This window comes from Callorhinus ursinus, unplaced genomic scaffold (genome assembly GCF_003265705.2).
Source record: "Callorhinus ursinus isolate GAN/ISIS: 27379988/994484 unplaced genomic scaffold, GSC_fseal_2.0 scaffold1, whole genome shotgun sequence".
Lineage (NCBI taxonomy): Eukaryota > Metazoa > Chordata > Mammalia > Carnivora > Otariidae > Callorhinus > Callorhinus ursinus.
In genome coordinates, this window is record NW_027397063.1 from 77689435 (window position 1) to 77710290 (window position 20856).

Sequence of the window (20856 nt, forward strand, 5' to 3'; positions counted from 1 at the left end):
CCTAAGGGTAAGCCATCAAGACCTGCAGGGCTGACAGGGGAGGGTGAGGGAGAATGGAGGAGGTTAGAGGATGAAGATCAGTTGCTGTCTGGAGATTACCGATAAGAATGGGGCTGTAGTTTGTTCTACTAACATCCTTCTACTAATTTCCTCCATTAGCAAGAGAGGAGAAGCTGCTTCCTAAATGAGTGTGAAATAGTGGATCTACTGGGTGCAAGGGAGGGACTATGGCAGACTTGAAGTTGGGCTACTCAGATCTTCCTTTAGGAAAGAACTTGCCATTCAACTGTGAGGTGTGCAGTTGGTTGGCACCCTCCACTGTAGCAACTGTGGAATCTACTGCAGCATTTGAGACATAGGCACACTCTTTAGCCTATGACTAGGTGTGTGGGGATACCGGTCGGATTTTTTCCCGGCCTACTTCTGTTGGGCAATCTCTGCCTTCAAGTTTCTCCTTGGGTTGGATGATAAGACTTATTAGATCTGCACTGTTTTATGAGAATGCTACATCTTTTGTAGTTGTTCCACAGCCCTTGGATATTCTGTTCTGTTTGTTTTTTTCCCCCACAGTCTTTTTTCTCTTTGCTTTTCAGTTTTAGAGGTTTCAGTTGAGATATGCTCAAGCTCAGACATTCTTTTCTTTGGCATGTCCAGTTTCCTAATAAACACATAAAGGCATTTTTCATTTCTGTTACGGTGGTTTTGATCCATTAGAGCCCTTAGAATATTAATCATAGTTGTTTTAAATTCCCAGTCTGATAATTCCAACATCCTGCCATATCTGACTCTGGTTCTGATGCTTGTTCTTTCTCTCCAAATTATTATTATTATTATTATTATTATTTTTGCCTTTTAGTATGCCTTGTAATTTTTTTGTCTTGATATCTGGACATGATATCCTGGGCAGAATGAACTGCTGTAAATAGGCTTTAATGATATGGTGGTAGGTGAGGGGGCGGGGGAAGTGTTCTATAGTCTTCTGAGTCTGTCTTAGGCTTTTAGTGAGCCTGTGCCTCTGGACTGTGAACTTCACACATGCTTCTTAGTCACCCCCACTTCCTTGCACCCCTTAGGTGGGACAGCTTGGCTAGAGTGGACTGGAGTTGGGTTCTTCTCTTCTCCCAGGCCAGTTAGGCTTTGTTAAGACCCTGGCAGGTTAGTCTCTGGTTAAATAGTATCTCCTGAGGGTTGATCTTATTAAGGACAGACTGCTCTTGCATATTTCAAAAACAGTTCCTTTTACCTCCCTGCTGCTGGAAGAGCAAGAGGATTTTTCTCACTTTGAGAACCTGGTAGAACTCCAGGAGCTAAAACTTACAAAAGTGTGCCCCTCCCCCTCCCTCCTTAACTGGGTCCTCCTCGAGTTTTTAACTCTCAGAATGGTCTATAGTGAACTTCCGGTAATTTGTCAATTATAGTTCAGCTTTGCCTACTCCAGCCACTAGCATCCAAGGAGGTTTTTGATTATGGGTTTTTGCTCCACTAAGTTGTGATTCTTTGTATTCTCTTGTTGGTCTCTCTAATTTTAGGGACAGTGATTTACCCTTGACCCCATTTATCTTCAACTCTGGGGATAGTTGTTGATTTTTCAGTTTATTCAGTTTTTTACTTGTTGTTAGGGTGAAGTGGTGACTTCCCAGCTTCTTACATGCCAGACTGGAAACTGAGAGTGCTAATTTTTAAAATCATAAACAGATCTTGCATTTTTAATCAAAAGCTTTTCCGGCATCTATTGAAATTATCACGGATTTCCTCTTTTAGTTTGCTAACATGCTTAATTACATAATTGGTTTTCTAATGTTAAGCTGATATATTTTTGGAATCAATCTAATGTGGCAGGCCATTTTTTTTTTTTTAATTTTTTAAGTGATCTCTACACTCAACACTCGATGTGGGGCTTGAACTCAGCACATGAAGATCAAGAGTCACATGCTCTACCAAATGAGCCAGCCAGGCACCCCCAGGCCATTTTTCACACAGTTAATAAAGTGATCATAAAAGTAAGAATCAGATGGTGTTATTCTCTGTTCAAAAGAATTCAACCTTCTCATTGCACTTAGCATAAAACTCAAATTCTTTCTGTGGCTTCCATGATTTGGCCTTGTCTCTTTTTCCAACATCATCTTCTATCACTCCCCTTTTAATTCGTATTGAACTTTTTTCTCTTTCTCCACCACATCATCTTAATTCCTGCCTCAGGCTTCTTGCCTTCTGACTGTAATGTTTTTCTTTTAAATCTTCAAGTGACAGAACTCTTCTGCTTATTCAGGCTTCTGTTCAACTATTACCTTCTTAGAAATATCTTCCTTACTGACCCTTCTCTCAGGTTTCCTCTGTTATGCATTCTCTAGTCACTTTTTTTTTAAAAGATTTTATTTATTTATTTGAGAAGGAGAGAATGAGAGATAGAGAGCACGAGACGGAAGAGGGTCAGAGGGAGAAGCAGACTCCCCGCCGAGCAGGGAGCCCGACGCGGGACTCGATGCGGGACTCGATCCCAGGACTCCAGGATCATGACCTGAGCCGAAGGCAATCGCTTAACCGACTGAGCCACCCAGGCACCCATCTAGTCACTTTTTTTTAAAAAGACACATTTTCTTCATAGCACCATAGCCTTTTGATATTATTTTATCCATGTCTTTATTTTGCATTTATTATTTATCTTCTTAATTAGCATGTAAGTACCAAGAACTCCGGGATCTTGTTTGCCTTCTTCTCTGCTGTATCCCCAGCACCGAGAACAGTGTCTGAAACAAAGCGGACTTTGATTGATGTTTGTTAAATGAATACATGAATGAGGTGACAGAATCCTTTAAAGTAATAGCAAACTTCTTGGAAGCTAGTTGGCAGGGTCTTTTCTATTCATACCTTTCCAGCTGAAACTTCAACCATGGATATGTTTTTCTTACTTGTGGTGATTGTTTCCAGGCCCCTGCTTGTAAAGCAAAGGGAGGGTGGGGTTGTCCTGCTCAAAAATAAAAACTAATTTGACAGTATAGGCCAGGGACAGGTGGTGACAAACCACAAATAGTTGTCAACTTTGAGTGCACTCTCCTTTCAAAAGCGGCTTGTGAGCCACACTGACCGATGTTAAAGAACGCTAGCCCTGGAATGGATCATTGGGACCTCAGCAGGTGTGCCTGCCATTCTTTAATCACTTGGAAAATACTAATGGAAGATGGTGCCATTTGAGAGATTTTTTTCCCCAAAAAGCTAACAGTTAAATTGGAAGGAATTCTACATTTTTATCACATATATGTATAGATTCATAAAATCTTATATTTGGATGTGAGCTCAGATCTCTAATCCAAAGCACTTATTATGCAAATAAGGAAGACGATGCTCTAAGCTATTAAGTGATTTTTTTTTTTTTTTAAAGATTTTATTTATTTATTTGAGAGAGAGAGAATGAGAGAGAGCACGAGAGGGAAGAGGGTCAGAGGGAGAAGCAGACTCCCCGCTGAGCAGGGAGCCCGATGCGGGACTCGATCCTGGGACTCCAGGATCATGACCTGAGCCGAAGGCAGTCGCTTAACCAACTGAGCCACCCAGGCACCCGCTATTAAGTGATTTACCCACAGTCACTTAGAAAACTAGTGTCACAACTGGGACAAGTACCTAGGTTTCTTCCAGTTCTTTCCTTTGGTACTAATGTCTTTCACTGTAGTCATCACCAATTGACTCAGTGAAGTAGCTGGTACTTCACTAGCAATACCTTCTTCTCTAAGCCACTGCCTTTCTGACCAGTGATGTTGGATTCAAGGGTGAACATCTGACCCACTCTGATCCAAGGAAATTCTGTTTCAAGGGTTTTGAAATTTGGACCCGAAAGATAGAGCCTAGATTCAGCCTTCTCTGATGGTGGAAATCTTAAAGCTATAATGTTTGGGAACTATTGGCATCCAAGTCTCCTACCTGTGGGACACAAGACTGCAGTGAAACAGTGTGAATCCCATTTGCCCTAGGAGAGAACCGGATCCTAGAGAGAGATTCCCAGCAGCAACTGAGTTCTTGGTTCCAGGAGCCCAGCTGCCTTTCTCATAGTTGGGCTACTAGGAAATCCCCAAAATCCTTCCATTCCTTCTGCCTAAATCAGTTTTACTTGTTTCTGTCATTGACACCAAGAAGTACACCTACTGAACGGCTACAAATTTTATAGCAATATTCTAAGTTCTCAAGAAGAGGCAAATCAAGGAGAGGCCTCTGTTATGTGTCACATACTGGACATACATTATCTTTTTATTCTAACAATCCTGTGAAGTTGGTCTTATTTTCTCCATACTTCAAACTAAGGAACTGAGGTTCAGAAAGAATCTATGCTAGGTTAGAAGGCTGTTAAGTAACTGCACTAGAATTTGAGTTCAGATGATCAAATTCCAAAGCCTATGCTCCTTCCAATGAGTCAGATTGTCTTAAATTCCATGCAATCTGTTTTGCTACTCAAAGGGTGGTATAGAGACTACCAGTGTTGACATCACCTGGGAGCTTGTTGGAAATGTAGAATCTCAGTCCTTATCTCAGACCTACAGAAACGTTATCTGCATTTTAACAAGATCTCAGGTGACTTGTGTGCATATTTAGAGTTTGAGAAGCTCTGATTGAGTGGAAATCAAGACTTTGGGGTCCAAGAGATCTAAATTGAACAATCTTGAACTAGAATCCAGGGTTTCAGAATCATTTCCCTCATCAATAAAATGGATAAATGAACACCTACCTCATTGGAGTTGTTGTAAGGATCATACAGCCATCCATACAGGGGTTGACATAGTAGGCTCTTATTTCCCATTAGTGTCCTTCCTTTTCAACGTTAAATAAATGTACCATTCTTGTCATTATTAGATATCACTGATAAGCACATACACAAAATGGTACAGATAAGAATATGTGGATGCACAATGATTTCTCCCAAACAGAATAGTGATTGCAAGGGTGAAGGGTCAGGAAAAAGTATGGTTTGGCTTTTTCATAATGGGTGTGCAAAATTGAGATCACATTAGTGATGTCAGTGACAAGAAACAGATGGAAACTAACTGGGCAGAATAAGAAAGGCATTTTTATTTATTTATTTATTTATTAAAGATTTTATTTATCTATTTGAGAGAGAGAATGAGATAGAGAGAGAGAGCATGAGAGAGGGGAGGGTCAGAGGGAGAAGCAGACTCCCTGCTGAGCAGGGAGCCTGATGTGGGACTCGATCCCGGAACTCCAGGATCATAATCTGAGCCGCCCAGGCGCCCCAAGAAGGCATTTTTTAAAGGAAAAGTTAACTCTAGTATTTTTTAGAGTTGACAGAGTAAGTTATATAGATTGTGAAAGGAGAAGGATATTAGGTGAGGGCAAAAATATGGAGTTTTTAGGAAAGTAGCCAATTATTTCTGCTGCTTGTAGATTTTAAGGCCTAAATTGGATAATCTTAAAACTCACAGGATACAGAAAAGAAATATGATTGCCATGATATTTAAAGTATTCATTTTCTCTCTTGTGTATATATATATATATATATATATATTTTAAAGATTTTATTTATTTATTTGACAGAGGGAGACAGAGAGAGAGAGAGAACACAAGCAGGGGGAGCGCAGAGGGAAAAAAAGGCTTCCCGCAGAGCAGGGAGCCCGATGCCGGGCTCCATCCCAGGACCCTGAGATCATGACCAGAGCGGAAGGCAGACACTTAACGACTGAGCCACCCAGGCGCCCCTCTCTCTTGTATATTGATAAATCTGCCCACAGGGCAGAATGTACAACTCTAGTGATAGCACAAGCAGATAATAAAGTTACTTAAATGCTCGAGTATAATACAAGGCTTTGGTAATTTTTCTATATGTCAGCAATAATTACTAAAAGAAAATAGATTTCATTCAGTAAAACAAAATGCGTATTTCACTTATTTCAGTAATTGTAATAATACATAAAATAATGTACCTACTGATAAAAAATATCACAAGATCTTAGTGAAGGACATACAAATCTTGAATCATGGTAGAATGGCTAGGAAGATAATGCTGTAAAATTTTAACTTCTAACCAAATTAATAATTAATTAATTAATTAATTGGTTGATGCAGTTTAGATTAAAAGCCCAATGGGGTTTGTTTTTTTGGGGAATTTGACAATGTGATTCTAACATTAATCAGGAAGTATAAACAGTAAAGAATAATAAGCAAGAAAACAACACCAAAAAAGAGTAGTGAGATATATATTTATATATATATAAACTATATATAGTTTACAAAATTTTTAAAAGGGGACAGGCTTATATTGGTTATCTTTGCTTAACAAATCAACCAATTTTAGCAGCTTAAAACAGCATTCATTATATCACATGGTGTGATTTTTAATTTTATGTGTCAGTTTGGCTGGATCACGAGATGTCTACATATCTGTTTAAAACATTATTTGAGGGTGTCTCAAGGGTGTTTCTGTAAGAGATTAGCATTCGAGTCAGTAGACTGAGCAAAGTGAATTCCTCCCAATCCCTGAAATGTGGGTGGGCATTATCCAATCTATTGAGGACTGACTATAACAAAAAGATGGAGGAAGAAGAATTTGCTTTCTCTCTTCCTGACTGCTTGAGCTGAATATTAGTCTTGCCCTTGGTGCTCCTAGCTTTATAGAGATTTCTTCCTCCTGGAGGGAAATGTTAATCTGCAGGTTAAAGACTTTAAAAAATATTCCATCCCCCTTCTTTCCCTGCCCCCATTTTGCTGTGTAATTTAATCTTAAAGAAATCAGGTTATTTGTCCTATGTCTGGATTTTGTTGAGTGCATCACCATAATGCAATTTAACATGTTTCTCTGCCCTCTGTTATGCCTTGCTAGTTTGGCATTGAATCTACAGGTTTGATCAGGAGCTGAAGGATAGGTGGTTTAAGATACATTTTTTTTAATTTTTATTTTTTTTCAAGATTTCTTATTTATTTATTCATGAGAGACAGAGAGAGAGAGAGAGAGAGGCAGAGGGAGAAGCAGTCTCCCAAGGAGCAGGGAGCCCCATGCGGGACTCGATCCCATGGACCCTGGGATCATGACCTGAGCCGAAGGGAGACGCTCAACCATCTGAACCACCCAGGCGCCCTTAAGATACGTTTTTAACTTCAGGCTTTAGAGCTCATTCTTCTCTTTTCCTCATGTTATGTTCACCAGGCTCCTGGCTTACTTTCTGAGATCTCCTGGCTCCTTCCTCTCTTCAATTCTGGATCATCTCTTTCCTATTTCTCTAATCTGCACTATTTGCATTCTATTCCCAGCACTTTCTCCTCAGCTGGGGAATGGAGTTAGGGTTAGTTAACTCTGAGAGTTAATGGGCCTCAAAGTGCTCCATTCCCTTCAGAACTCAAAATGTACCCATTGCATGCATCTGCTCCTGGACTGGGCGGAGCTCCTTTCAGTTTCAGCTGCTGTCCTCAGCTCGGCCCACTGAGCTTTCCAGTGAGTCCCAGTCAGCTAGTTTCTCAGTCTGTCCGATGTCCCTGCTGTTTCTCTCTGCTTTCTCTTGCTGAAACCACACAGTTCTGTAGCTCTTGGTGGTTTGCCGTATCATCACCTGTATTTGGGGTTGTGGGGATACTTTATGGTAGTCGTTGTCTACAGAGTTTTGGGTTTGCTACTTTGTCTAGTTTTTTAATCAGGGGAATTTAGGGAGGTTAAAAACTCATGTCAGGGCTATCACCATTTTCCCACTATTTCTTCACACTTTATTTTTAAGTAAAAAATGTTAAAATGCTATTAAAATGCCTGAGAGATTATTTTGTTTGATTTTTGTTGTGCTGCTTTGATTAGAAAGGAAGGATTGTGTTGAAAAGCAGGGGTTAGTGTGAGAGACAAATAATTTTAAAGGTTTTCCCTATGATTTAAAGAACAAAGGAGATCTGGAAGATATAATGTGTCACAGCCTGGGCATGAGAGTAAAGGACGTAGTCTCAAAGAATGAAGGAAATTTACATTCCAAAGGGGATCTGACCTGACAAATTGCATCAGTCCATGGAGAGGAATGAGTATTTCCCTTTTTTTCTGATTTTGGGAATAGCATGAAGCCTCCTGGTTTAGATTCCCCATAGGCTCAAGCCATGACACCAAAAGTATGTTGGAACCAACTCCTTGGTAAATAAACTCATGCAAAATGTAGATTTTCTCAGTAAGGGATCTAACATAATGAAAAATATCTATCCTTATTTCAATATGGGAGTTTCCTTCTGATAAGTTCAGAGAGTTTCCCACACGATAGTTTCACCAAGAAGACAACATTCCTATGAAGTATAATTGTGAGGCACTATAATCCTTATTATAAAGGGGAGGAATCAGAAATATCTCATTCATTCATTTATTCATTCATCCATTTATCTAATCAAGCATGGTGATACAAAATATACTAGTTATGTTAAGTCAGGTCATAAAACTCAAGAGTGCAAAATATTTAAAAAAAATAATTGAAATTAGTCTCAGTGTCAAGATCTAATTCTTCCTAAAGCCAGAATACTTAACTTGGCCAATTCCACATGTACTTCTGTTACCCACAAATCTCTCCTGTCCCCAAATCATTTCTGGTTAAAATGTAATCTCTTTATAATGATCTGACTCCCCCTTGTTCTTCTCAGGGTAGCCACTAAATTCTTTGGGATGGGGTGTGGAGGCAGGTGGCAAGGGGAGATACCTGGTTCACAGATGCAAATGCCCTTGGCTTTACCTCAGAAACTGATGTCTACTTTTCCATTGCTTTATGCACTTAGCTCTGTCCTTCTTTGTTTTGACCTCTAAGCCATTCCACCCTTTATAGTCCTCTCTCAGCCCTTTTGAATGGTCTTTAATGCTATAGATACCAAAGAACAGGTGTTGGGGCATTCCTCTGGCTCTTCATACTCAAATACTTCATGCTAATGCTGCTTGCTCTCTGTTGGCTTATTAAAGAGAAGCCCCAGGACCTTGGTTGTTTTTCTGATCTCTACCCTAGCAATAGAACTCACATCTCCTCTGTCTTCAGATCTTAGAAAGGTATCTGGGGGTTCTGTTTTTTCTAACTCCATAGTTTCTTTCAAGCTAATCTTGACTATGAGGGGGAGGTATAAATCCCTTCTTTAAGATATACACCAAAAGCTCTAGGATGAAAAAAAATGCTTCCCTGAGTTTGAGGCAGATTGCATTATTGTTTATAATTAACCACCACCCACCACTGCTCTGTAAGATTATAATCCATGTCCATTGACATGTGATTTGCCTATGGAAGCTGTAGACTTCTCCACTGACTTGGGGTTTGACTATATGAAAGGTTTTGGCCAATAGGATTTAAGTGGACATGTCATGACACACTGAAGAAGCAGCTGTAAGAGGTCTCATGTGTTTCTGCCAGCTCTCTGGTTCTTCCCATATATCATGAGAATTGCCAAGTCCCATACAGGGGCTGTTTCTTCAGCATGGGGCCTGGAACAAGAAGACCTGTGGAGCTGATCTACAGCACGTTACTAATATAAGCAAGAAATAAACGTTTGTGGCAATTATCCATTGGGATTTGGGAGTTGTTTGCTTTTACAACAAAGCCGACTTATACATTGTGGTCTAATTTCTTTCTTTCTTTCAGCTCCTAAAGAGCTATTCCAAATCCAAACCTTTGACTTACAAGACTATTGTCACACCATGAGCTTCAAATATCTATTAAACAAACATCTGAGACTTACCTTCTTCTTTCTCCCTGAGGCAGGAGGAAATGCCCTAGCTGTCTGGGAAGAGTATAACACCAGAGACAAGAGGACATGGAAATGTATGTGTATGTACAGAGCTGGATGGTGAGGTACCTCAGTTAATATTTCAGATTTTTATTCTGAAATATAGCACAGAATGAAAGAATGAAATACACAATTTGAAAACTTCCAAGATATGTATCCTTTCTGTGCTTAAGGAATTTGTAGGGCAGATTAGTGATTTCTTTAAGTAACTATAATACAGAGCAATAAATATTAAGTGTATCATCAAGGTGTGCAGAGAAGTGCTATGGAGCTCATTGAAGAAGAGGCCTTGGAGGATAGGTAGGATTTAGAAATACAGGGATGGGGACAAAAAGCACTTTGCATTCAAGATGCAGATAGAGCTAAGTTACAGAGGCAGGAAAGTGAGTGCCATGGATGGGGCCTATCCATGAGTAAATGAGTAAATATGAGTAACTCTGTTTTGTTCATTATTAGGATACCAGTGGGAGGGGCAGTTCAGAAAGGCTAGTAGAGGTCCAGTTGCAGTCCTAGCTAAAGAGAATAGACTGTGACATGGCTAAAGACCATGCAGAAAAAGGGCTGGAAAGTGGATTTCAGCAGCATTTATTATTACAAAAACAATGTGTCCTTTTAAGGTTTTGACACATAAAGTATGTATACATAAACAGAGAATCAATTCAGAAAAATTCTGTTTTCTACCTACACATGATAGATTACTCTCCCCAAATGGCTCGTGTACACTAGCTGTGTGTGCATGATTCCTAAACAGTCATTGTGTTTATGAAGTCATTTCTGGAAAACAGTCCAATCTGGTTTGTTGGTGGTGGTACTGGATGGTGTGTTTCCATCAAAGAAACAGCCTTAATTTCCTGCAGTAGTTGCCTACTACTAGGGCACATCTTGCTATACTTAGATCTCCCTGACATTTTAATTAATGGTTAAAAAATAAGCACATGGCCATGTGAATATACTTAATGGCACTGAACTGTACACTTAAAATGGTGAAAACAGTAAATTTATGTATATTTTGCCCCCCCCCCCCAGCAAATCTTCCTATGGAATAGTTTACAAACTAATAGAAGTTTAGAGCTGGAAATTCCTCAGTTCATCTTTCAATGCCAACCCTACAGGTGTCGACGTTGACTAGGAGATGTGACATTCTAGCATCAGCCCATCTCTTCCTGGTCTTTTCTGTCCTGCAGGTAAGGGTCCAGGGGTCAGGAGAAAGTCTTCTCTATCTCTTGCCCACTGTAGTATAGGAGTCTCTGTGTGTGTGTGTGTGTGTGTGTGTACACGCGCGCGCATACACGCGCTCTTGGGTGATTGGAGACCACTTAACCGCAGTCACGCTCCTCTTTCTCCATCCTGGGGAGAGGTGCCGTTTAAAGGTTCTGTCGTAGCACTTTAAAGGATCCTGGACAATTTGGCAGGACCTTACGCGGCAACCAGCGGATTGAGGGCGCGGCTGGAGTGAAAAAGGTTTGGATCTCAATGACAGGAGATGAAAGTTGCAGAAGCTCTACCCAAGCGTCTGTTCTGGATCAACTTTCCAGGGTGTACGGGATGAACAGCTAGCTCTTAGGACCTGTCCACTGGATGGTGCACCCTCCTTCTGCCTTGTGCTTGTTTTCCATCCTGCCCCAGCGCCCCTGCGCTCGCGGTGCCCGCACCTGTCCCGCGCGCCCTTGGCCTGTCAGGGATGCTGGAGGCACCGGCGCGGCCGCCGCCGCCACTGTTGCTGCCGCCGCCGCCGCCGTCGCCACCGCCCGGCCTGCCCTGCCTGGCACATGCGCAGTGGCGACGCCGGGCCGGCGCCTTCAGTCTCCTCCTCCGCCGCCTCCCGGTTCCGCAGTCACTTCCTGCAGCTGTTTCCCTGTGGGTCCGGCTGGGCTGACTTTTGACAGTCAGCCTTCAGCTGCGGCGGGGGCTTGGCGGGGGCCAGACGGGAAAGTTGCGCCGAGGGAGGCGGAGTTGAGCCGGGCCGAGCCGGGCGCGCGGGGCAGACGGCGGCGGGCTCCCCAGGTGGACGCGGCGCCTGGACTCCCGGCGCGTCCGGAGGGTTCCGGTAAGTGCGGGAGATCGCGAGCCTGGGGCATTTAGGACGAGCCCGGGAGCGAAGGCGACTAGCGGTTCCTTTCGGGTGCGGGCTTTCCACCTGCCCTCCACGTGACAGGCTTGCGCTGCTTTTATCTATCTGTTTGTTTTTGAGCTTTTCACGTGTACCATTTGGATCATCTAGGCGTGCTGCTGCCTTGGCCCTCGCGCTCCCCCCCGCCCGGTGGGAGACGGGGGATTCCATCTTTCGTGATGGCATCCTTACGGGATTGAGGTGCGTGTGTGTGCGCGCTCGTGTGTATGCAGGCACATATTAGGAATGTAAGGTATATGTGGGCGATGCTGAAGTGTCTGTAGCTTAGATTCAAATGTGTATACGATTCCCTTGGATTAGGAACAGTCATAGCTGAGACTGGAAAACATTCGCCAATTCACCGAGGCCTCTTCTCCCCCACCTCCCTGCGTTCTTTTGGGTCTTCCTTACATGATATACCTTGCCTCAGCTGATTATTTTTCATATTTCTCTGTCTGATTCCTTCCCGATGCGTTTTGATGACCTCTGAATAATGCTCACTGTTTTCCCCTCGTTTCCAGAATTCCCAGTTACTGTACAGACTTCCCTAGTTTGCTGAGGTGCCAATAACCTGTTCCTTTACACTGTTCTCTTTCCTCTGTAGATTTCTCCAAATGAGAAAGTGATTGTCTTTAATACAGTATGTGAAGAGTAGGCCCCAGTCCAATCATGAAAACTATGCTATGATCATCCGTTTTCTTTAACAGGGTACACCATGAAGCTTTGACTTTCTTTATTGTCTCCTCAAAAACCCCTTCCAAACCAGGACATTCACCACCATAAATCCTTCATTTATGTCACTTCAAGCATCAAACTGAATGGTTTTTAAGATCTGAGGAATATTTTATTTACATCAGCCATCGAGTTAGTTTCTTTTAATCTAATGCAGTAGTTGAACAGATCCTTGTAGTCGCCTATGCTTTGGGTCTCTATTCCACCATTCAGGCTTTCACTAAAGGCTTGGTTTTATTTCTTTTAGATTTAGCCAGTTTTTGTTTGCTAGCATAGTAAGACCTGATGTAGTTGTCATGCACAGAGCCTTTTGGGAGTTATATTATCATTTTGATTGTTGAATATTACAAGAAATAATTTTGGAATATCTAGCTATTCTTTAAAAATTATAAAGATAGAATGTGAAAATGGGTACGTCTGTACTGGGCAAGAATTTTTTCTGTAATGCAGGGGATTTTATCACTTCTGGAAGGGGGCCTCTCATACCTCTGGGCTTTGAGACTGGCCTTTATTTTGATGGAAACCTGTAGGCCACACTGGGGGAGATGCGTGCTGGAATTTCCTCAAGTGGGAGTGAGCTTTCATAAAACAAGTCCAGACATGTCTAGGCAATCGGTAGTATTTGATTTTGTTTATATTGTTGATTTCCTTTATACAGATGTTTCAACACCCTCCTCCATTTTGTCTTCTGAACTGGAAGCTTGTTTCTGGCAGTTTGGTATCAGTATGTCTCTGTACAGGTGGTATGTGTAGTCTTTTAATATAATGAATTATTATAATTAGGTAGTTAACTTTTTGAATAAGTGGTTTTTGTCTCCTTAGTTTTCCTTTTTAAAACGTCCATGCCTGTCTTTGCTTGATTTAATTGAGAGGAATAATATGATTACAGAGAATCTGACTTTTTAAAGGTCCTCAGTCTGTATTGCTTTTCTTTATGTTACTAGAGATATGGACAGCATACTTCTGCTTAAGAATAAAAAATCCTGTTCTTATGATGAATGAGAAGTATCGTTGAATATTATGACTAATTTTTGTACTTTGCCTTTAACTACTTTATTTTCCCATCACACTGATATCCTCTGCTGCCCCCAGACCCTGAATTTAGTATAAAAGTTGTTACCTGATTGCAGTTTCCATGTGTATACTTATTAAATGTGGTAAAAGAGAGTTTTTAACTTTTTAAAATTTTGGTTAATTTTAGTAAATGTATTACCGTCAGAAAATATATACATTTCTCTTGCAGATGGAAAATTTCAGCTGTTTAAGATAGCCATATTTTATTGACCAAGGAAACAGGTTTTAATAGTATTGAGAGAGTGGAAGGAATTGTGTATTTTGGAATAGGGATTTTAATTTGGGTTAATTAGAATCATGGGAACTCAGAATGTGTACTGTGGTTCATTTTGAGATACTCAGGGCTAGAAAGCACCATCTGGGTGGGAGGCAGAAGAAATGATGTATAAAATCAAAGAGGTATTGGAACATATTGGATCTTTTCTGAGTGAAATGGAATAATAGTTACTTAATAAAAAGGGAAAAGGAAATTGCTGAAAGACTGAGGAACTAGAATTAAATGGGGGCTTCTGACAGTGTGATCCATTACCTCAGAGGACATTTACTTGATACATTGTTTTATGCAGGTAATTTATGGCTAGATGGAGAGAAGATATTCTGATTTTATAGCAGACTCATGAATATAGTTTAAGGCCATATGAGGTGGGGTCCTGAACTCAAAGGCCTACAGGAAGCAGGTAAGTAACACAAATACAGACAGCAGGCTAAGTGGGAAGCAGGTGGCCTGGAGAAGACAGACCTGGCTACTGGGGACAGTGCCTCTCCGCCCTATCTAGGTAATTGTCCATGTAGGACCATGTGTCAAATGTTGCCAGATCATCCTTTTATCAGGAGGAGCCATGAATCTCTTGATTTTAAAATGTTGATGACTAATTCAATTTAAAAAGTGAAAGCAAAACACAACACTCTTATGTTCGAAACAGAGCACATCTGAGGCTGCATGTGGCCTACACATTGCCTGTGGTGTCTGCTGTGAGGAGTCACTGGCTTACCTATTTAAATATTACTGGTTGATGGGGCACCTGAGTGGCTCAGTCGTTAAGCATCTGCCTTCGGCTCAGATCATGATCCCAGAGTCCTGGGATCGAGTCCCGCATTGGGCTCCCTGCTCAGTCGGAAGCCTGCTTCTCTCTCTCCCATTCCCCCTACTTGCGTTCCCTCTCTCGCTGTGTCTCTCTCTTTCAAATAAGTAAATAAAATCTTAACAAAAAATAAATATTACTGGTTGATGGGAAGGAACTCTTTTATTTACTTTTGTTACATGGTAACTGAGTTATTCCTAGGTTTCCTTGCTATGTTAGCTAGCTCTAGAAGTGTTTTAAGGGTTCTGAGGCATGGAAGTCTTTATTTCACTCTTTTTGATTCACCTGGAGGGAAAGATGAGTTTGGATGGAAAGGAGACATTTGCTGAGGTTCGTACCAGTGGTGTTTTTGTCTATGCATAATTATCATCAATTGTAGTTAAGTGTAAGTGTGCCTGAGGGAAGAGGTCTGGACGAGGTGACCTTTGATGTCCATTTCAGCCGTGTGACTTGTAGATTTAATCAGCCATGGATGCAATGCTATTAATGTTCATAGGTCAGAGGGGCCACAGTTGGAACCGTGCCAGGCAAAATAAAGCAAAATCTATAAAGCTGTTCTCCGTGGAAGAGCATAGTGTCAGCGTGGATCAACAGATAGGGGAAGTCTGCTAGATGAGGCAAAGAGAAATCCAAAGGTGGTTTGGAGAAGTAGAGGAAGGGGTCAGGTGGTGTGTGGTCATTTACATGAGGTCTCATTTTTAAGGGAGCATTTTTTTTTTTTTTTTTTTTTGCTGTTGATTCAGATTTGAAGACCTGAGTTCTCCTCACCCATTGGATTATGCCCAAGACTTTCCTACCCAATGATCCTCTTGCAACACGCCGGGCTTCCTCTGCCTAAGCGGCCCTCATCCTCTCCTCCTATGTCAGTGGCCGCCCGGTCTACAGGAACCTTGCAGCTTCCGCCACAAAAGCCTTTCGGGCAGGAGGCTTCCTTGCCTCTGGCCGGGGAAGAAGAGTTACCGAAGGGAGGGGAGCAAGACTCTGCCCTGGAGGAGCTATGTAAGCCCCTGTACTGTAAACTCTGCAATGTCACCTTGAACTCCGCACAGCAGGCCCAGGCTCATTATCAGGTAAGGGGAAAAAAGAAGGCCAGGCATTTAGTGAGAGAAACTTTTAGGGCTTTGCCCATTTCAGTCTTCTCTCCAGATATGACCAGTTGTGCCTGGAATAATCAAGATGGCTTAGTGAACAACTGAGACATTAGTTTGTTTGATTAAAAGCATAATGTTCCTACATTAAAAGAATGCATCACTTTTCACAGAATGAGGTCTCAACCTAACTGTGTGGGTTTTGATAGCTTACTAGTCGTTTTAGGCTAATGTACATCATCTATGCTTGTGTACAAACCTGTGATCCTAAGGTGAATAGTTTTTGAAACATGACGTACCAAACTCAATTCAGTGTCAAATTGTTTAGGCGAATTAGCCTTATGAATATTCTCTTCCAGCTAATACAGTTTGCATCAGTTCAAGGTAATCTGTCTATGAATGTTAACGCTTTTTCTCTTGGACCTCTGACCCTTCTTATATAACCTATTGCTGCTAAGAAAAACACAGGTATTTTTCTGTAGTTGGAATAAAATGACATTGAAATATTGAACCTTACCCTTCATAGGAAGCATACTCTGAACTGATAATCGTTTCTAAGATTTAAAGCTTTCACCTCCATGTAGGATATCTAGTGGGAAGGACAATTTTAAAGGGTGTTATTACCTAAGAACAAATAGAAAGCTAACCTCTGGCTAGAAAGAGAGAGTACCGTATTTCTTTTTATTCTAGATTGCTATCCTACACAATTATATAGTTTCCTTTTTTTGGAGAAAGGGGACCTGAGAAGCAGTTGAGGCCAAATGCCACTGAAGGAAAGGATGTCTTCTGGGTCAGCATTGATTTGACTCTTTATTCTCTGCATGAATAGCTGCAATCATAAGACATTGTAGAAAGATGACTTATACAGGTATTTCTTCTATTGTGACGCTCTGTCTCTAACGTAAAGTTGTTATTTACTCTAGGTGGAATTCTGTTTCTGTTTTGTTTGGATCCTAAAGACTGATGATTGTGTCACTTTGTGATTGTACCTCAGAAATATTTTGAGGGTATATTGTTTTCCCTGGGATTGAGGGGAAGATATAATGTGTTGCTTCCCTGGAGTTCCCTTTATTTGGGTTTGTTGCCCTCAGGTGCAGAGCATTGAGTTAATTATAACTCAGATACTGGCACATGTCCTCAGTGGTGCATAAAGGTGTCTTCCAGTTTTATTTTTACATTTTACTCCCTCCTTCAGCCTAACTCTCATTCCCTCTGTGTATCAGTCTCCAAATCACAGTGGTTTGGTACAGGGTCTTCCTTTGACTATTTTGCTGTTTGAGGGGAGTTGGTTAGGATGATGCTTCTCAAACCCAAGACACAGTGCTACCTTTCCTCTTCAGTTATTCCTATGAAATATTCAGTGTTATAGCCTAAGACTCACTTTGAAAAATCAAGCTTGAGTTCTAAAGTTTTGATTTTTAGCTGTATAAAGCCCCTCGTAAGACATTAACTTGAGAGGAAACCCACCTTTTTGCCCTTTAAAGAAGAGTTGTTTACTTTTATGAGATAGAATTCTTGGGCAATGTGTAATTTTAATATGTGTGTTACCTGTATCTCCTGCCTTTTTTCCCTCCTAATATCACTTTGTGTCTCTATAGACAGTGATGGATGCTTCTGGTTATGCATAGAGAGGATTCAGTTTGAGCAGGGTCATTGGATTATAAGGCTTAAACTAGATAAGAAACAATCTGCATTTATTTGGGTTTTTTTCTTTGATTCTACGTTTTCGTGCGCACACGTGCTTTGTGAACTTTTTAGTTGAGAAGATTAGTAATTATACTTAATTTCAGCTCTGTCCATGATATGGTAAATATAGGAATTAGAAAATATGAGAATAGGGAAGGGAAATTTAGGTAAATGTCTCAATAATCAGAATTTTTAAGTGGAAAAGTTGGAGAAGGACAGCTTGTCATGGTGGATAATTTAAGCAGGCAAAAACTAGGGTAAAGATGGAGTAAAGAAGAAGCTAGTGGGTATTAAGAAAGTAGAACCTAATGGAAAATTAAAAGTTTGGGTTTTTTTCTGAGAGCTGATTTCTTTCTAAGAGCTTAGAAGCAAAGATTTGAATGAAATCAATGTTATTCTTGAAGAGGGAGGTTTTTTTTTTGTTTTTTTGTTTTTTTACAGAGAAACAAGCCAAAGTAGTTAGTATATGAAAGTATGGAGGGACGCCTGGGTGGCTCAGTCATTAAGCGTCTGCCTTCGGCTCAGGTCATGATCCCACATTGGGCTCCTTGCTCAGTGGGAAGCCTGCTTCTCCCTCTGCCACTCCCCCTGCTTGTGTTCCCTCTCTCGCTGTGTCTCTCTCTGTCAAATAAATAAATAAAATCTTAAAAAAAAAAGTATGGAACAATTTCATTAGGATAGTATAGAAAAGTTAACTTTAGAGGTAAAATCTGGATTTCAAGAAAGATATGGTCAAGATGAGAGAGTGTGGATCAAAGAGCAGATCAGAATAATAAACAATCAGAGCATGAACATAACTTAGAGGTGGGTGAAACCACCATAGAAGGGAAACGGAAATGTCAGCCTGAAAGATGTGGCAAAGGCGCCATTCACAGTACATAAATAGGCAGTGATTAAAAAAGGCTACTGAAGACAAGGGTAGGACCAGCGAGTAAGGCTTACCAAGAGCCAGGAATAGGTAGATTGGCAATGATTGTAAGTGGACTAATATAGCAAAGTGGTAGATGAGATGATGGAAAGTTTTATTTCTGAAAACCTGCTTTATAGTTTTTAATACAGAGTGATACCAAGACCACAAATTCACTATTTCAGTTATGTGTGGGATAAAGGGGGTCAGTGGTAGCCTGTTTATAAGCTAGAAACACATTTGTGTGAAGTGATATATCACTGTTGATTACATTTCTGCAAATGGTTGAGTGAGTTGGTGCCATTGTTGAAATCGCAAAGTTTCAAATTGCCCACGGTATTGTAAACAACCTTCATTCTGGTGTGAGCAGTGTTATACTAGAGTGTAACTATCATATTCCAGAAATCCAGGACACACATTGGAAGCTGCTCGATAAATGCTTCCCTTTAAACTTACTACCTTCTTTCTCTGACGTCCTGCCATTCCTAAGTTGGGGCTGCCTTAGCAATGACCCATTTGGTCACCACAGATTTAGTTTTATTCCCAGGACTTGTAACCCTGAATTGTTGTTTTGTTTTTAATGAGACTACTTATTTTTACAGTCTCAAAATTATGGCTTTAGTTATATCTTAAAATAAAACCTTTGGAAGAAAAAAATCATGTCTTCATTTTATTAAAATCTGTCCACAGGCTTCAGGTTACTTAGGGCAAGCCTGGCATGGAGTAACACAACACTGTTTTAGCAGCATACACGCCCAGAGGAAGAACTACTTTGGATGGAAGGTCATTAACAGAAATAAAACAAGCAAAAAACAAAAATGGATAAATTTTGCTAGGGCATCCACAGTGTAAAATAACGTCAACCCATGTATCTGCTAATTTGTGTGTCCTTTTGAAAAATAACTGCTCAGTTATTCAAAGTATATTTCTAAAGTGTGTCATAAACATAGATTTCTGTTTGTAATATTTAGCAGCCAAATAGCAATGTACCATATTAATTAGATTAATTTGAAAGGGAGACAGAATGCAGGTTAAAAAAAAAAAGTAGTTCTAGAGTTATGATGCTGATTGTAGTGATCTTAATTCATCATGCAGAGAATGCAATTGATGTTATCCCAAAATTTAGAATACTGATTTTAGCACTTATATTTTAACATTGGTCACTCAGGTTTGGATGGCATGGTCAGCAACTCTAATCTCAGCTAATTTTATGTTTTCAAAATTCTCCTGCCTGGTTGTTTTCCAGATGAACTTGCAATGGACTGAGAATAGTCAAATGCACTTCATTAGGGAGCAGAGGTTCTCCATAACGCTGCTGGTAGCTGCATCTCGGCAGCTCTCTGCCTCCCCATCCCAGTGCCCCTACCTCGTTTCTTCTTAGTTCCAAAGAATACGTATCTCTTCTTCTGACAGGTTGATTCCTCACCCTAAGTCTGGATTTCATCACCTGTCCCTGTCATCACTTCTTTACCTCGATCAAATTAAAAACCTGCTCAAGTTTTTCTGTGTAAATAAAAATAGCAACAGCCGCCTTCCCTTTGCTTTTAATCCCTCTCGTTGGCAACTTTTCTCCTCTCCTTAGAGTTCTGACGGGTATAATTGTCCTCTCCTGGTCTTCCTTTCCCATCCATTCCCCAGCCCACCACTGCATTCTGGTTTCATTCCAGTATTCTACGGAGAGGGTCCTCTCCATGGTCTCCTATGACCTTACAGGCCAAATCTAGTTCTTTCTCACTCGACCTTTTGTAGCATCTGCCACTGGTAGCAGCTTCCTCAAAACATTTAAAGAAATTTTAACTCAAAACAATGCCTATGGGGGCGCCTGGGTGGCTCAGGTCATGGTCCCAGGGTCCTGGGATCGAGCCCTGCATCGGGCTCCCTGCTCCGCGGGAAGCCTGCTTCTCCCTCTCCCACTCCCCCTGCTTGTGTTCCCTCTCTCCCTCTCTCTCAAATAAATAAATAAATAAAATATAAAAAAAAAAACCAACAAAAAAACAATGCCTATGGAACAAAGGGCGTATAATGAAAAGCAGTAATCACCTGTGCTCCCTTCCTCTTCCATCCCCACCTTTTCTTCTCCATTCTCCCCCTTCCACCTCTCGTCTTGCCTTCGCACTGTTAAGGTTAAGGTTAAGGTTGATCACATTTTTGTTTACTCAATAGTCAAATTAAGTTTTCCATGCTCTATTTGTAGGTTGATTCTAATGGTTGGAAATTGATATTCAGCATTTGCATTGGTATAGGTGGGGAAATACTGTTCACTGAAGAGTTGTTTTCTTCTGTGTTTCCAATGTCATGATCCCATGCTACTCAAGAGGGATGTTCAAATGGATGACCTTTTTTTTTTTCTTTTTTAAAGATTTTATTTATTTGACAGAGAGAGACACAGCGAGAGAGGGAACACAAGCAGGGGGAGTGGGAGAGGGAGAAGCAGGCTTCCCGCCGAGCAAGGAGTCCGAT

The 20856-nt window shown here is 41.0% G+C and overlaps 1 protein-coding gene across 7 annotated transcripts in view; it reads left to right on the forward strand.

The window, feature by feature from the left end:
* ZMAT3 (zinc finger matrin-type 3) overlaps positions 1 to 20856 on the forward strand; it is a 51996-nt gene that overhangs the window by 5529 nt on the left and 25611 nt on the right. For 3 of the 7 annotated variants that reach the window (XM_025878533.2, XM_073896911.1, XM_073896918.1), the window contains exons 1-2: positions 11545 to 11764; positions 15459 to 15785. In XM_025878533.2, the coding sequence (XP_025734318.1) occupies positions 15516 to 15785 (270 nt within the window). In that variant the 5' untranslated portion in view covers positions 11545 to 11764; positions 15459 to 15515. Of the gene's footprint in view, positions 1 to 9692; positions 9753 to 10829; positions 10902 to 11544; positions 11765 to 11938; positions 12029 to 13217; positions 13303 to 13855; positions 14410 to 15458; positions 15786 to 20856 lie in introns of those variants that run through there. The other 4 variants (XM_073896905.1, XM_025878515.2, XM_025878524.2 and 1 more) reach the window with 4 other exon arrangements.